The 17,887-nt window shown below is 38.0% G+C and overlaps 1 protein-coding gene across 6 annotated transcripts in view; it reads right to left on the bottom strand.

Moving 5' to 3' along the window:
* The window catches only part of ADCK1 (aarF domain containing kinase 1), a 118,828-nt gene that overhangs the window by 62,162 nt on the left and 38,779 nt on the right, over positions 1–17,887 (bottom strand). For 5 of the 6 annotated variants that reach the window (XM_070931445.1, XM_070931442.1, XM_070931439.1 and 2 more), the window contains one exon: positions 2,942–3,145. The exons of the other annotated variant lie outside the window; for it this stretch is intronic. In XM_070931445.1, the coding sequence (XP_070787546.1) occupies positions 2,942–3,145 (204 nt within the window). The remainder of the gene's footprint in view (positions 1–2,941; positions 3,146–17,887) is intronic. 6 annotated transcript variants of the gene reach the window in all.

Genomic DNA, 17,887 nt, shown 5'->3' with positions numbered 1-17,887 from the left:
TCTGGAAATGGTAAAGTGCAGTGAGAAGCAGCACAAACTGCCCATGAATAGCTTTCTGCCAACAGCAACTTTTCTGCTGCTTTTAGCTGAAGCTGCTCTTCATGGGGAAGAAAGCTCAATGGCTTTGTCAGAGATAATACGTGTTGCCCGACTGCTGCTCCTTATTCCCATGTTTTATGAGTCTAGAATTTCATCTGCATTTGCTCTGTTTTCTGATGGGATGTGGAGAAAGTCCTGAAGGAAACAACCTTCAGTAGGAGTCATTTGGCAAAACTGAGATGAGATGAGGCTTGTGCAGAAGATGGCAGCCAATTTGTTCAGGGTCTAAAACACTTTCTCTGGAAAAAGAGCTAGAAGTTTGAGAAGTTTAACTTAGAATTGAGATAGGGACATGACTGAGGCAGTAGTGGGTTGCCCCCGGTTCGCACCGGTTCTATAGAACCGGTAGTAAAACCAGCGGGAAGCTCCGCCCACCGACTCCAATTTCATCAAAATGCTTCTGTGAATGCGCAGAAGAGCACGCGTGCGTGCGAGCGAAGCGAGCGTGGCCCCGCTGCGAACCTGTAGTAAAGGTAAGTAGAACCCATCTCTGGACTGAGGTATATAAAATTATGCATGCTTAGAACATGTAGATATGGAAAAGTTTTTCTCTCACATTCTAGGCTGAGATATCATCCAAAATGATTGGAAGTAGGTTTAGAAGAGGCAACAGAAAGAAATTCTTCACACAATATATAATTAATCTGTGGAATTTGTTACCACAAAGTGTAGTGATAGCAACTTACTTCATGACTTAAACAGGGATAAGTTTCTGAAGGACAGGACTATTGGGCTGGAAGACCCAATGTTACCTCTTAGTTAAAGACAGCATAATACTGTTTGCAAGGAAACAGTGATGGGAAGCTGTTGATCACATAAGAAGCAAAAACTTGGACTATGGTAAGTTTGGCAAGAACCAGCAGAGTTATTTCTACGATCTTCTGCTTATAAATTCTAGGTCAGAGGTACATAAAATGAGAGTACTTTCCAAAAAGATGTATTTCTCTCTGCAAAAGAACTTTCCAAACACTGAAAGTCAGGAATCTGAACTGACAGTGATTGAGCAAAATAGGCATGCTTGTCAAATGTCCAAGCCATGACGGTCTCTTAGCTAACAGGTATTTAAAAGGGAGATCACTGTCTCTTTGAAGAGTTTATAAGGAAGCAAGGGCTTCACCTGCATTTTCTACTTCCTCTATGAGAAATCTGTCTTGAACTTTATGAGCTGCCAGATCTGAAAATCACTTCAGCCAAAGTGTTTTCCCCAGTGAGGTCGCTAACATTTTGGAGGCCTGTTCTGTCTGCGCTGTACTAATTTATTTATTTACTACATTTGTAAGGACTGTCTGATTCCAAAAAGAATCTGTGCAGTTTACACAATGTCATACACATAAGTAAAACACAATTAAAAATATAACAAAACATAACTGCCTGGACATTTAAAAAAAACATGACAGAGGCTTCACATGCACCTTAACTCCAGGCCTGAGAGCAGAGAACTTCTGGAACACTTGGAAAGGGAAGATAATATGGTGATGATGATATGATAGGAGTAATAAATGTCAGTGTCTCTGAATCCTGCTTTGTTGCAACTATGTCCCTTTCTAAAATAGTTGCTTCTGGGATTCGAACTGCTCTCAGCCAGAATCCTGCTGTAGCAAAAGAAAGCTTGGCAGCTCAGTCTTAAAGGGCCACAAGCCATTCTGTGCTAGTTAGGCAGAAGGTCTGCCATGATTAGCCAGGCCAAATCATTTTTACTGCATTGCAGCCTGTGAGATTGTTTTGCCTACCTTTTGTATATCTCTCAATGATCTTCCTATGCCTCTAAATCTGTTTTTCTTATTTTGCCTTTATTATTTAAAATAACTCCAGGTGGCAAACAAATCTAGTGCTCCTTCATCCTCTTATTTTCTCCACAACAGTCCTGTGAGATGAGTTGGGCTGAGAGAGAATGATTGACCCAAAGTCACCCAGCCAGCTTTCATGTCTAAAGTGGGACTAGAAATCACAGTGCCTTGGTTTCTAGATCAACACTTTAACCACTAGATCAAGCTGGCTCACTTGTCCCAGATCTGCATTAAACACATTCTACAGCCTATGAACTATGCTCTCATTCAATTCACTGTGGGACAATTGTTAAAACTGCTGCCAATCAGATCACTTCTTTGGATTTAACTTAAGGACACAATGTGACCCCAAATTGGCATCAGTCTTATCAAGTAATTGGATTCCTGACAGTCTTTCCTTTTTTGTTCTATTTATGCCACTCATCTATTCTACATTCCAGATTCAGCAATTCACTCCTGGATCCTTTTCAACTAACTGGACTTTTACAATACATGCTTTAATACCACTGTTTGCAGTAAATACTGTTGATCTTGAACAGAAAACTCATACAGCTAGCCTTAATAAGACATGCCCCCCTGACCTCCTGAAATGAATGTTGGGGGGTGGGAGAAACCCCACTAAGTTAATATATACAAAATAATGCAGTCAGTTTACCCTGTCGCTGACAATTGTGCAAGCTTTAACAGATTTTCTGTGACAATCACCCACTGAACACAATACAAGCAATCAAAACAGAAGAGAACTAGAAAAAAGAACCGGCGTTTTAAAAGACCCGATAGTTCATTTTGAGCACTAAAGAGAAAAAAAAAAAAAAAAAGACACAACACACACACAAAAACAATATGGGAGTATTTCTGCAGCGGAAGTACTATTTTGTGTTGAGGAAAATGCTTGTAACCTGCAGGGGGTGAAAAGGAGCAGAAAATGTATAACTGTTATGTATAACTGTGTCTTTTTTAATAGAAAACCACTAAGCAGGCCCCTAAGACTAATCAAACTACATTCTGCTGTCTTGCTTGAATGACAGCCAACAAAGGCCGATTGCCTGACATACCCCTTTGCCTAGGTCCTCCTGGATCACTTGCTCGATTTCCTGCCTGCTGCTCTGAGGAGCTTGGCTGTGCAAAATCTTGAGGGTGCGGGTGTACTCCTCAGGCAAGAGGTAATCAAGAGCCCCCAGATGCTGTCCTACTTTGATGAAGGTACCTCGGTTGGCACAGCATAAATCTCGGAGACGTTCTGCAGAACGCAGATGCACCTGCAGAGAGAAAAGAGGGGGGGGGTTGAAACCGTCTGAAACTTTGCTTGAAACCTTTTCTCCAAATTGTATACTGCATCCTTCCATATATCCTCTTCCAAGTCTTTGAGATATAATGGTGTAATCAGGAAGCTTCCTGAATTGGATCATTAGGATAGAAAGCACATTTCAGAAAAAAAGCAGGCAGCTCTCCCCACTAGAAGAACCCCAGGTCAATGTTCTTGTTTGCAATGTCTGCACTGCACCTGCATCATCCCTAAAAACATATCGGTAGGGGCTGACACCTACAGCATGTGCAGACTTTAAAATGTTTGGTTAGTCATGAGTGTTTCCAGTTCCCCCGACATATTCCTTAAGGCTATTCAAAAATATGCAGCAAAAAGAAGTGGACGCAAGGCCCACCCCTCAAAACCTGATGCTTGACAGCTGTTCAGTTTCTGTTTGGACCCTCCATTTTACAAAACTCTGTGAGCTTTCTTGGTATGGACTGAGCCATGGCATGCCAAAGGGCAAGGACACCACCAGGACTCTCAGAACAAGTAGTACGCTTCCATCAGGGATGAAATTCAGCAGGTTCTGACAGGTCCTGGAGAACTGGTAGTGGAAATTTTGAGTAGTTCAGAGAACCGGCAAATACCACCTCTGGCTGGCCCCAGAGTGGGGTGGGAATGGAGATTTTGCAATATCCTTCCCCCAGGAGTGGGGAGGGAATGGGGATTTTGCAGTATCCTTCTCCCAGGAGTGGGGAGGGAATGGGGATTTTGCAGTATCCTTTCCCTGGAGTGGGGTGGGAATGGAGATTTTGCAGTATCCTTTCCCTGCCACGCCCACCAAGCCACACTCACAGAACTAGTAGTAAAAAAAAATTTGAATTCCACTACTGGCTTTCATCATGAAAAAGCCCAACCACCTGTAGTATGATTTAAGGAGGATGAAAAGAGCCTGTTTTATGCATTTTAACTCCTTGACTGGACTGTTTATCCCTTTCCTCTCGCTAAATAGCAGAGGTGCAAAAGGGGAAGGAAAAAGAAGACACACATACACAAAAAAATGGAATGGAAAAGGTGCAGATGGAGGTAGAAAAAAGAAGGGATGAAGTCACAGCAGCTGGGCAGTTTGTCACAGTACAAAGAGTTCAACTCATTACAGGGAAACAGTTTTTATGCAGCTTGGATAATTGTCCTCGATACTGTCTCCAACAGAGGAGAAGGGAGGGAGTGCAATCAGCAGCCAGCCCAAATAGGGGAGGTCTATCTATAGCTTTCCAGAGTTAACCTGTATTTAGGGGAAAGGCAAGGCAATATGAGTGTATTTGAGAAGAAAAGAGGCCATCTTAGCCCCAATTCTTTATATTCTTAATAGCTCATGTTACTAAGCAAAAATATATTCCTTGTAGCTCTACAAAATATACATGAAGGCAAGAAAATCACAACCCACATCATTGCAAAGAGGCAGTAAAGTACTAGCAGCCAACAACTCTGTCTAATTAGAGACAAGTGAATACATGCATACTAGTCCCATAAGTATCCTAGTTGAACAATAATGGTCAGCAATGTGTTTAGAAGAGGCACATTGATTTCTTAAATGCTGAGACAGAAGGAGAAACCGTACAACACTTTAGAGATTATTTCAAAAGATGGTGTGTGGAAATGTTTTTGATCCTTGAAGGTCGCTGCATTTGCAAGTGATGGCTGTAAAAAATCAAAATGTGTGCACAATTACAGGTACAAGTGTGCCAATTGTGACCTGCTTCTGATTTCAGCAATGATTATTCACAGCACATCTTGATTACTGCAGTGCATTTCTCATATCACTCGGTGCAAACGGTGACACCTGGCATGTTCAGAATGCAAGGGATAGGGATCATATGTTGCCTGTTATTGAAAGATCTACACTGGCTGCCATTTGCTTACTGGCCACAGTTTAAAGTGCTTCTGTTGACTTTTGAAGTCCTAAATGGCTTAGAGCCCAATTACCTAAGGGACTGCCTTTACTACTCCAAAGCTCTCTAATTCCTCAGATCAGCAGAGATCTTTTTCAACATATCTCTGCCAGATGGCCTACTTCTTGGATAGACAGGAGGGAGTCTTCCCTTGTATATCTCCCAGGCTATAGAATATCTCCCCAAGAAAGTATAATAACTTGAACTGAAGTTCAACACATGCCAAATAACTGCACAAAATACAGCAAAAGAGTAGTGAATGGATGTCCTTGTTGAAAATTACCATGAAGATTATTTCAAGGTTGCATGATTTTCCTTGGTATGGCTTACACTACTTTCAGTGGGGTGGGAAATCCTATTGCTCTTCAAAGACTGAACTAATCAGAACAAACTGTATAAAAATAAAAGAATGGAACTGTACAATTAAGCCTGTTACACACTGAAAGTATGGAAAAAAACAAAGATATTAAAGAAGTCAACTATAAGAAGATATTGAATAAGGAAAAAAATCCAAGTATAATAGTTGTTAAGGTCTTGAATGGATACCATTATCATCATCATCACTATCATCAATCATCATCATCATCATCATCATCATCATCAAAACTTCCTTGAAACTGGCCAAAATATAGAATTTTGGCTTGAATGGATGATTTGTAAATTCTTGTATGTAATGAAGTACAAAGCATATTATCATGAAGTGCATGCACTAATATTGCTTATGAAACATACAGAGGGCCCCACTGGCATCATAGTTAGAGATGAATCATCATGAAGTCTACACAGAAGTTGAATAGTTATTACATCATTTAAATGATGCATCTAGGAAAAGAGATCAAGTTAACAAAGATTTGTTTGTTCGTTTAATATATCACCCATCTCACTGTTTGCAGGGACATTATATTTGCAATACAGTAAAAAGCCTGTTATAAAATTTAGGCAAAAAGAATGAGAAGATATCATTAAAAAACAGAACTCAACTATGCAGTTCCAAGAACATTCAGAAGCTTATTGCAACAGCTCTGAGGAGGGAACAAAAGCGATTCTCCAATATGACCCTCTATTCTGGACCTTGCAACTTGTCCCATGTATCCTAGGTAGAAGCTGTTCTTTGAGTTCAAGGAATGGGCTTGGGATTCGTCCAATGAACTGAGAGAGTTGCCCTCCACAATTTCCACTCTTAAGAGCTGAGCCTTTCTTGTAAGAGACTATAAACCAAACTAATTATTTCAAAATCCTGAATGGGATTTGTGAGATTAAACTACTGGAAGAATTTGCATTAACCACCCAATATTATATGTATTGTGGCAACCCAGCTTCACTTTGTAATGTGATTTCTTTTAGCAAAGCATGTTATTTGAATTTATTTATTTATTTATTCAACTTCTATGCAGCCTGTCTCTCCTGGAGGTGACTCTAGGCATCTAACAATAATTAATAACCAATAAGAAGTTAAAATATTAAAGCCGAAAATAGTAACATCAAAATAATTTAAAATGGACAAAGATTGGGTGGAAGGGAACAAGATGCACCTGGGAGGAAGATGGGACTTTATTTTGGTCTATTAACTATCTCCAGAATGATGCACCCCCATTGGGTGCATCTCCTCTAGGTCAGTTGGCAGAGCCAGGTCTTCAACTCCTTTTGAAGGTCAAAAGGGTGGGTGTGGATCTCACCTTGTTCCAAAGGGCAGGAACCACAGCAGAAAAGGCTCTTCTCCTGGACCATGGCTGCCTAAATTCTGTGATTGATAGGGTCCTCCATCCACCAGTTCTAAACATTTGGGGAATCATCCCCTTTAATGGACTGCCCTCTGGCTCTCGTGGCAACCCATGCCTGTCATCACTTTTATAAATTGTTCCACCCTTAGTCTCCAGAGGTGATCTTCCTCCACCGATCCTGACCTCTCAGAGCAAAGAGCTCTGCCATCCCCCTCCGGCCACTCTCATTCACTCCTTCAGACGTCCTTGGGAGACAGATGAGGAAGGGAGTCCTCACAGCACTTAAGCTCAAGGTCTCAGCACCGACATGGCTCTCACCTCTCCACTCCCCCTCCCTCCGCCTCAGATATGCCCAGCTTCCTCCCTCCTAAACTGGTCCTTCTCACTGGCCCGCTGGAGGAAGGTCAACTCATCTAACCCCTCCATTTGACTCTCACTCTGGGTGGAGGACCCCAAGCATTCATCACTGGCCCAGTAACCACTCCCAGGCTCTCAATCAAGGACTTTCATTCAGTAATTCTTTAGCCCAAATTTAGGATTAAAATATTATGAGAACTTGCAATCGTTAGAAATAGAAACAAGTGAACACAAAGGGGTAAGAGGCAGGATTGCTTTAGATAGTGATCTTAAATAAATATGGGGGGGAAGGCAATAACTCTTGTTCTCCAAAAGATATCAGCCTTTTGCAGCAAAAACAGCAGTTATAATGCTACTTAAATACCTATTCTTCTCATAGAAAAAAATAAGATAGATTCATTCCTTCTGTTCCCACCTCAGGGAATATAATTCTGAATCTCTCCTCTGTTTATACACTGAAACCTCATCATGTTTTCCTCCTGCCTGAAGCTCAGTTTGCTGATCTGAATCCTAAATGGGGGTGGGGGGAGATGAATGAGGAATTACTCTCTCCACACAACTTCCTCCGTGCAGGTTGATTCAGTCTGAGAGAATGAAATGGCCAGATTACTCTGCACAAATGCATTCTTCTCTATCCAAATCCGGTTGTGCCAGCTCCACACTTGGAAGGCTAGCCAGAATACAATTCAGCTCAGCAAGAACACTTACAGAAATAATTTCTCCACTCTCTCTCCATCACTATCATCGTAGCCCTAGCCTACAAAGAAGCTACTTCACAGGCTGGAAATATTTACCTATGAAAAATGCTTGGCAAGAAAAATAAGTCCCATTAGATAGTTCTCCAGCATTAGTGAATACTATACAATTGAGGAACAGGCTGACAGGAGCAAATCTCAGAAGTTGAGCACACAACTCAACTTCTATGGTCAAAAGAAATAGGCTAGAAGTATCTACACTTTAAAGAAATTCCAACTCTTTATGCAAATGGATAAAAAGCATTCACTTAGATCAGGAGTAGGCAAGTTGCAGCACAACAGATGGTGCTGAATTACTACTTCTAGCCAATATGGTCAGCGAGAAGGGATTTTAGGAGTTGTACTTCAGCAACATCTGGAATGCTGCCAACTGTTTATCCGGACTAGACAAAATGAACGTTCCTCTTGTCTGTATTGACTCTTAGTTTATTTTTTATCTGAGCAGATCAGAGTGAGATAAACTGGTTTTAACTTTCAGAGTCGCAAAATACCCTAAGAATGTCATGCCATCTGCTATAAATAATATTTCAACAACCATCCACCTCTTAGCAGAAGCTGTTTCATTAGCCCTTCATCACAGCCATCTAGGCAAAACAAACCCAAGTAAATTTAAGTTTAAAATTTAAGTTCATATATTCAAAATCCCAACAACCAAGTGTCGACGGTCAATGTGGCAAATATCACTTTCTTTTTGTGTCAGCCTATGCAGTGGCAACTTTCTTCTGATCTAGTAATTACAAACTAAAGATTCAGTGGCATAAAACATGCTATTACATTAGAATTTGAAGAATTGCTGCAACATGCACTTAGAATTAACTTTCGTGCTAAAATTCACAAGGGCGTATAATAATGTAGTGCAGATAGATCACCTTTATATATGAGGATAATCCTTCTTTTCTTTTTTCCAAAGTGATTGTGCAACCTTTAACATCAGATTTCCAACATGAACCTAAACTGAAAATATCATGAAGATCAGAGGGAATAACATTCAGGAATGCAATGGGCACCTACCTACCTGCATCAGAAGCTTAAAGAATGAAAGAAAGCCATGCTCACTTTGGCCTGTATTGTATTCCATTGTAGCTTAATATATACACAGCTTGTGCCACATGCCATCTTCATTTTGCTCCAAGCTTGGTCATTTGTGCTCTGATCAATTCTTATTTACTAAAGACCAAGCAATGTTAATCTGCCTTTTACTAATTAAAAACATTTTCATTAGCTAACTCGGTTTTGGCTAAATAACTAATATAAGTATCTGGGCTGCAATTATTTATTAAGGGAAAGATTTAATGTGTATAGAAAGAAGCTGGTCTTTAAATACCAGTAAAACACAATAGGTTCTTCACAGAAGGCATTTTTTAGAAAAACTTGGTTAAGTTTTATTTTTTTAAAATTATACTTAAAAAACAATTTCTTGAGAAATTTTCCGAAGTGGGACTCTCTCATGGCATTCTTGAGCATTTCATCCATTTAGTATATGCAATGTGAGTAATTTTGTGGTCAATGGTTTCCTCTGGCATATGAACCACTGGAGCCAATCCAGAAAAAGTCAATTGAATTTGGAACATCTCACCTATTTTCGCTTATCAATGTAATTCAACCACTAAAACACTGGACTTGAATTAGGAAATTTCTGATTAAATTCCAGTTGCACAGAAATAACCTGCAACTAAATAAAAGGAACACACATTTTCTCATCTTTAAATTCTTAATCCATATTAAAGCAACATTTTCATTAGTTCAACTAAAAGTTTACGAAATATGTCAGCTTTCAAATTTCTAGAAAACATTTCAACTTGGGGGAATTGCCTTAGTAAGGATTTTTTTTCCTTCCTTCTTGGGCAAAATGGATCCTTTCTTTTTTCATTTATATATACTTTCTAATATCTCTAAAATTTAACTTAGAATCTCACTCAAGGCACAAATGACCAGACTCAATGTCTGGTCATTTTGGTTATATTTTGCAAAAACCTAACTCTCTAGGGAGGAGTGTGTTGCTGGAACAGGTGGGAGAAAAGAGATGAAGAATATATTCAGAAAGAAACAAGATGGATGGACCCAATGAGTAGGTGCATGGCTTGACGGACCAGACTGAGGACAGATCATTCTAGAGAAAGCCTACTGCTGAGATTGATAAGAGTCAACACCAATTTTATGTTACATAATCACTCAATTCCCTTTACTGAGGGCTATTTAGGATAGTTAATTTACAAAACTACAATAATGGTTACAATAAATCCTAATCATATCACTCTTTCATATTATTAAATCAAAAGCATGGTGAGCGATATAAAAACAGCTAATGATATGCTTCATCCCCAAATTTCTACATTTGTTGTGACACATACCGTATACATATACTGTACAAATGGGGAAGAACTTGCGTTGTTCATTGTGACAAAAATTTGCATCCTGGTGATGGCTCCATCCGTCCCTGAGAAATTTGGAGGATTCTGTTCATCTCTCCACCAAAAGAGTATAAAATTTCAAGAAGCAATTTTCATTAACGGCACAAATTATCCTGTCTGTTATTAATTCTTTTTCAGTCTAATAAAAAAACTTGGTTTTAAAATGTCTTCCAAAGAAAAGAGTAATTCAATAGTATTGGTTCAAAATGATTTTGCATTAGTTTAGGCATGAGTAACCAAGGGTATGTAAGGATGTTTGTCTTCATTGTACTATTATCTAGGTGGTTGGCAGTCTCTAACTTCCTATGCTTTAATTAAATTGCAAGAGAAGACATTATGAGGTTGGGAACTCCTCCCAGTAAGCTTTTTCAGATTCAGAAGTGTGGGTGGCTACAAAAGCTTCAGAATGATGGAAGGATCTGTAACAGAAAACAGCAGCATCAGTAGCACTTTCTGCTAACTCCATTAGTAAAGTCAAGAGCAATTCAGAATAAATACCTAAACACCAAAACACCAACTAAGATAACATAAGCTTCTTTTGGAAAGGGAAGAAAACCTTGAACAAACTGCAATAATATTTTGTTGTACTTTCAAGCAACAATCAACTAGCGTTTGAGCTGAATGTTTAGGGTCACTTTTTATGGGGAATATGTTTTTAAAACAACAAGTGCCAACTCACAAAAAGTCACTTGTTTAAGTCACTTATACTGATGTTCTGAAGAATACTATTATGATGTGATAAATGTTGCTAATTTCATTTGGAAAAAAATAATCAGCAGTGACATCATCTGAAGTTCCTTCCTTGTTTCCGCTCATAATAAGATCCCCTCAAATTGTTAACAATCATACAATTTGGCACATTCTAATTTGGTCAGACTTAATAGACAATAGTAGTCAACCTTTTATTAAAGCTTCCTGTTCCATAAAGCTGAAGACAATTCTTTCTCTATCTGAAATCTAAAGTGATAGGTATATACTGTATTTATAGCCTTGTCCTCAGTTGCACCTAGCCCCCCCCCAAAAAAAAACCATGTTCTGCCAACATCATTTGCTAGCTGTATCCTAAAAACATTATCTTCATCCCTGATCCAGAGATGAGACAGACTTAAGTAATTCATAACTGGAGAAATGTTAAAGTAATATTTCCCAACATCATTCAAGGTATATAAATTTTGTAGGGTTTTGTCATCCTTTATCTTGGAGGAAAGTCAGGTGACTAATAGTAGTGATGAGGAATAGCAATGTAGACAGTAAATGCCATGCCTGCATAGTTTCCTGCCCACTCAACACTGAGTGGATAGCACTTCTTAGTTGTAAAGAAAGGCCCTATGTTTATAGAAGTCTCTCTCCCACCCATGACACTGATGGTTCAACATAGCATAGTCACAGATTGGCATTGTTATTCTGTCACTATCCTGAACAAGATACTCTCTATTTACCTGCATTGGTAAAATGAGGTGGGTAAAATGAGGACCCAGATTGTTGGGGGCAATATGCTGACTCTTAGAATACACCGCTTAGAGAGGGCTATAAAGCACTGTGAAGCAGTACACAAGTCTAAGTGCTATTGCTATTGCTATTGCTGTTGCAAGTGAATATTTTGTGAAATCATCATGCCTGGCACAATATACTGGACACTCTGCTGATCATCACCAGAAATAAATTTCTGGTCATCACTGCTGACCTTGTTAGTCTCTGGTTTGAAAGGCTGGCTGTGAAGGGCAGGCTTCACAAAAGAATTACCGCATACTTGGGTGCATTTGGTGTTTTTGAACTTATGTAACCCCATCACTACAGCAATTTTTTGGCCTTATCTACAATGGCCAAACATTCCTTTTTTTCCTTCCTTCCTTCCTTCCTTTTCTTTTCTTCTTTTCTTTTCTTTTCTTTTCTTTTCTTTTCTTTTCTTTTCTTTTCTTTTCTTCTTTTCTCTTCTCTTCTCTTCTCTTCTCTTCTCTTCTCTTTTCTTTTCTTTTCTTTTCTTTTCTTTTCTACTCTTATCATAGCCTTTCAAATATTCTGACCTCCAACAATGCTCCTAAAACTTAGCCAACCTTACAGGTATATATACATATCTTGCCTTCAAAACCCATTATCTTTATTGCTGTCCTTGTCCCAGAAAGGCATAAAAGGTTGGAACATTTGACCTCAGCTGCTCACCAAACAGAAATCTGTCTGTCATTATAAAAACTGCCAACTGGTTCAAGCTCGGCTAAAATTAATGGGGCTGAAAGGTTAGAGAGTACAACACTAGATTATTTGCACATTTTTTTTTTCAATTAAGGGCAAACCATTAACAAATGCCATGAACAAATGAAACGAAGATTTCCAAAAAGTGTGATTCCATGACTACATATTAGAAAGGCAGCACCTAATGTCAATTGTCAAATTTAGCAAAGAATAATACTGAAAGCTGAATAAGTCCATATGACAAGCGACTGCTAAATCAAACTGAACATTTTAGTCAGCTGAATTCTGACTGCAGGATTTGACTCAAGGCACTTAAAAACAGTAGTAAATGTGATATACTGACCCAAATCAATCATAGCCAAATAAATAAATAAATAAATTTTGAAAAAGCAAAAATAATATTAAAATATAACACTGAGAAGGCCATTTTAAAGCCAGAGCAAAAAATGCACCCCTAGCAAAGCCAGTTTAATAAGAAACAGAATTCTGTCAATGATACAAACCCTTCAAGGGTTCTTTAGTATTTAGTCTAATACTTCATGTTTGCTCTAGCGCAGGGCTGTCAAACTCACAGCCCTCAGGCCGGATGTGTCACACGCTGGCTACTCCCACATTCGGTTTGGCGAAGGAGAAAAAAGTTGTGATATGTTACGTGATGACGCCGTGATGATGCAAGTTTGACTCTAGCGCATAGACCCAACTTCTACAGAAACAGCTGGTTGGAAATTATGCTATCCATGTCAGACCAGTTTTTATTTTAAGGCATTATTTGATATTGTATCATTCTGTTTCTCAGCATTAAAGTAAATTAATGCTGCTGCGCTTGAATGTGAGGTCAGTCTGCTCCTCCATCCATCATGTAATTGGGTAATGAAGGGGGATTTCCCAACTCAGAAATATACTTAGTTGAGTTTCTGGTGCAGCATCCGCCAAGACTCCAGGGCAGAGGTGGTAATGTAGCCATCATTATTCAGGAAACTCTGGAGGCTTCCAGGGTTGCTGTTCCGTAGATAGGATAACAGATCTGAAATCCTATTTGTGAACCTGGCCTATAGGGCTCAGATGGAATTGTTGCCTATATAAATTTGCTAAATAAATATATAAATACAATAGGGTTAAATTAAGTATACTACATTTAGCTGTATATAAAACACCATTGGCCAGGTCACAAAACAAACTGCATTATAAATCATATTTAAAAGCCATAGCTAATTGATTAATGTGACACAGTGAGCCAAAGCCAAATAAAACTAATTACAGCCTCAATGTAATATATAAATCCAGCCAGTGTTTGTGCCGACCAGAACTCTTAGTGTCCCTTGAAATGTTCAGTTGCAACCCTCCAGCACCAAAATATTGCCCAATCTTGACACAGATGAATCTGCTGGGGCCCTAAGATTTGCTTGTGAGCCTGATGTTACAAGCATCAGCTTTTGTAGGGGAGTCAATAAAGGCTTGCAATAGTACAATCAAAGCTCTGTTCCTTTGCATATGTTTTTTATATGACACATATGCAAAAGGGGTGAGGCTTTGACTGTGCTATCAAGACTGCCATTTTGTTTCTTTTGATCATATCAGCATGAACAACTATTTTCTGGAAGTCCTTCAAAATCAAACCATGACATGCTTCTACATACCTGTGTTGTGAAGATTAGACATCGACTGATGGATGGATTTGATTTGGTCTGCCATCTATTTCATCTAGAGGTGATTTTGATAGTAATACTTAGAATTCTGCTCTTTAAATAAGTTAAGACCTCCCACACTCACACCTAATTATTGCCTCATTGATTGAAACACCTGGCTCTTTATTTTTTAAAAAAATGATAATCCTAGAGGTTCACATACTTTCATTCAAATATGTAGCTTGGGATCATTTTTCTCAATAAATAAATAAACTATTTCTCTCTGACTAATTTGCTTATTTGGGTTCTCTTTATCTAGTTTTAGGAGTTGTGTGAATATAGATCATATTTAGGTCATATTAATGCAAAATATTGAAAATTGAGGAGTTCACAAACTTTCAAGCATTACTGTATAATTACAGAATCTGTGCATAAAAATATTTTGTAAAAAGAGGATGGTATACAAATGCCCTTTTAAAAAAGAATGGAAATAATTTACCTAGAAAAATGTCAGTCCATTTGGATGTACTTTAATTCCTATTTGCAGTTTACCCTTGGCAATAAATTTATGTAGATAATATGCATTACATCAGACATCTGGGAGAAATTTTATTTGTAGTACATCAACGCCTAACACAATGCCTGCCAAAACATGAAGAAAGATGAGAAGAAATATATTCTACCACCTTATTAATTTACCATAACAAGATACTTCTTAATTAATTTGTGCCTAACAGTTTCATATAATAGCAGTAACAAAATACTTTAGGATGGCAATTACCTCCAATGTCAAAAAGATGAGGAAAACAAATGCTTAACTATCAAGAAAAATATCAACACTATCCACACTTCCCCTTTTCTATCATGGGTGACAGAGTTGCACAGGAATTACTGTGCAATTAATTACAGTGCATGTTATGATTGAAACTACATTTTCCATCTAAAGATAAACTAGCCTAGGTGGAAAGATTCATCTGTCAGTAGATGCGGGAAGGGAAAGAAATTGGTGCAGGGATGATCAAAACTATGCATTATTTTTTAATTAGCTGCACAAATGTTCCACCATTTATAAGCAGTCATATATTTATGGAACTGTTATTAAAGGCACACATGCTCCACTATTATTCTACTTGAAGCAAGTGTTTTGCTTTAAGAAGAATGCAATTACTGATAGATTTTTTTATACTGCCTTTATCATTTTTATAAGTAAATCAAGGCAGTAAATAATACCTAACACTTCTTTCTCTTCCTGCTTTCCCCACAACAACCCTGTAAAGTGGACCAGGATGAGAGAGAAGGATTAGCCAAAAGTCACCCAGCCAGCTTTCATATCTAAGGCAGGATTAAACCTCATAATTTCCTTGCTTCTAGACTGGTGCCTTAAAAATTAAATCAAAGTGGCTTGAATTAACTAATAATTATTCTGAAATATTTCAATAATCTCTTGAAATATTTCCACGTTTCTACTTGTTCCGGCTGCAATCTGAGTTTATATTTACCACATACATACCAACATTCCAGCTGTCCAATCATGGTCTGGCTATTACACTACACCCTCAAATTCTTTTTGTGATTGTCTATGGCTTGGGTTTATTTAATGTTCTGCAAATCATCAAGTTTGCTTGTAAAGTCAAGTGAAATATTCCTACCTGGATTGTTCCAATCCTTCAAGACTTCAGAATGTATTTATTGTAAAGCGAACTTTTTGTAGTGCAAAGTTGCACCCCCTATTTTACCTAACCACATATACTTCTGAAAGATTTGTTGTAGTAACCATTTGTAATTGGATTTTAAGATACTCCAATATGATTTTCCAGTTTACAGAATCAGAGCATCAGACAAAAACTGATAATGAGTTAATACCAGACAATAATCAATAACTACCAAAGGCTACAAATAACACTATTGCATAACTCCATTTCTATTTTTACTGATTTCAGTTAAAACCAGGAGCTGCTGTCTTTAGTAAAGTCAGACCATTATATCATAGTTGAACTAAAGCCCCAGAGTAAACTCCAGATTTTTGAAAGTTGATTCACATAATCCAGTTGACTAGCCATCTGTAAAAAAATGTCCATATCATTTCTCTACCAGTGGTCATCCAATAATAAGCACTGACTTCCTCCTTTGAGAATAAATCTCTTGCACACCATTTACAGACTTAACATTTTGAGCATTTACATTAAGAACAACAAAACATAGACCTACATGTGTCCTCAGCTGCACACAAATAATAGGTTATGGTCAGGGTCTTATTTTTCCTTCTTCAGGTATCAGAAACTAAAAGCACATATTTATTTACTATTTCTAGGCTACCAGAAGGCTTTCAAAGCAGTTATCAATCCAACAAGTCATATTAATCAACCTTAAGATCTTTTTATAATTTGAAGAGCTAACCCCAAGCCAATACCAATTTCAGTTATCCCTTGACACTGACAGAGTAGGGTAAAATGAAGATGTTGAATTGACAGGTAAGCTAATTGTACGTTAGCCTCAAGCACATTTCTTCATCTGATGCACCTTAGGGAAATTTTGATAAGGTCACTGATTTATCAGAGAAAGTCTCCAGGTTTTATAAATCTCATCCTCAGCCTTTGTAAAGATCCTTTACTTGATCTATATATTTTTCTGTAACCGGTATAATGCTCTGTTTGTATTTTGCAAGCTAGAAAAATAATTATTTTTTTTCTCTTCATATGAGACCACTTACGTATCAGATGGGACTCATCAATAGTTCCCTAAACTTCCATCAGCAATTCCTTGGAATCACTGAAATTTGTCCATGCTTCTTAAATTATGTTTTATTTTTTCTATTAAAAAAAGTAAAGCTAAATGTTTTGTGTGTGTATGTATACATACATACATACATACATACATACATACATGTGTGTGTATTTATGTATATGTATGTGTATAAAATGTATATATTTATTTATTATAACCCAGCTTTTGCACAGGAGCTCAAAGTAGCATACATGGTATTTCCTCTTCCTATTTGTCCCCACAAGAGTAGCTCTGTGAAGTAAATTGCCTGAGGGAAAACAATTGACCTGACATCGCCTGGTAAACTCCATGGTTGAGGATGAAAATGAAGGTGGTTTTCCCCACTCCTGACTGTCTCCTAAAATCATACTCAAAAAAGAAAAAAAAATAGATTCTGCTCTTTCTTTGCAGATGAAAACTGCATTTAATGTCTCACCAGTAATATAATCACGATCCCTAGTCTACTGGGTTACAGCAGCCAAGTTAAATACTTAAGCATTTTGAGACTCTCTACTGTATTATTAAAGCCTAAAAAAGGGGAAATTATTGAAAAAATAGAAAGGAATTAACATATTTCATAAAATTTTATTTTCATGAGATATAAAATGATTTTTAAACTACTGATATATTTTTCACTCTTTTCTCCTCTATTTTTAAAAATACTTTATATGATAAATACACAATGTTATATAATTTACAGTATCAGGTCATTCCAATATGTATACATACTAGATCAGGGGTGTCAAACTGGAGGTCCATGGGCCAGATGCGTCATGTGCAGGCTGCACCCACCCCAGCTCCGTGAATGGGAATGGGTGTTGACTTACCTGAACGCCCCTTCTGGGGACTGGGAAGACAGCGGTCAGGAAAGGGTTATCTGCTCCTAATCCAGCAAAGATCGGGTCAGGAAGTTGAAAGGCTCCTCCTCCTGTTGCTTCCCCAGCTTTCGGACGAGGATGTGATGTCTTCCTGACGACG

The sequence above is a fragment of the Pituophis catenifer genome, unplaced genomic scaffold (genome assembly GCF_029215685.1).
Source record: "Pituophis catenifer annectens isolate HBS135680 unplaced genomic scaffold, rPitCat1.0.hap2 SCAF_1, whole genome shotgun sequence".
In the NCBI taxonomy this organism is placed as follows: Eukaryota; Metazoa; Chordata; class Lepidosauria; order Squamata; family Colubridae; genus Pituophis; species Pituophis catenifer.
The sequence above is the reverse complement of the archived record's forward strand: the minus strand, read 5'-3'. Positions and strand labels throughout refer to the sequence as shown.